General features: G+C 30.9%; 1 protein-coding gene across 1 annotated transcript in view; it reads right to left on the bottom strand.

The window, feature by feature from the left end:
* Positions 1-281: 281 nt before the first annotated feature.
* The window catches only part of LOC108624845 (sodium-coupled monocarboxylate transporter 1-like), a 3282-nt gene continuing 3201 nt past the window's right edge, over positions 282-362 (bottom strand). The window contains exon 13 of the mRNA XM_018024403.2: positions 282-319. Within this exon, the coding sequence (XP_017879892.1) occupies positions 282-319 (38 nt within the window). The remainder of the gene's footprint in view (positions 320-362) is intronic.

The raw sequence follows: 362 nt of genomic DNA, 5'->3' as shown, positions 1-362 counted from the left end.
TTTGGCGAAGTAATAATAGTATAATACAAATTGTAATCATTTAATAACAATAGTTTAATGTTGCATTTACACATTTACGATCAGGTTTGTTTAACTGTAGATAGAATTTCAGCGCTCGATTGTCTCTACCATTTCTAACAATTTTGCATTCATTACTTCGCGAGAGTTTAATTCTCCATGTAACATATGAGCCGCTCATTAATCCAGTTGGTGCACTCCATAATTTTTAACTAGCTTGGTTGGCTCTCATATTTAATGTACATAATACATATTTTTTCTTTTTAGAAGTTAACCGATGTAGCTAATAAGCGACTCATGCCTAAAAATAGTTAAAACCAGATATTTTCGAACAAGTACAACAT

Source organism: Ceratina calcarata, unplaced genomic scaffold, assembly GCF_001652005.2.
Source record: "Ceratina calcarata isolate Rehan_Ccalc_2016 unplaced genomic scaffold, ASM165200v1 scaffold332.2, whole genome shotgun sequence".
NCBI classification, from domain to species: Eukaryota; Metazoa; Arthropoda; class Insecta; order Hymenoptera; family Apidae; genus Ceratina; species Ceratina calcarata.
Note: the sequence above shows the minus strand (reverse complement) of the source record. Positions and strands in the feature narration are given on the sequence as shown.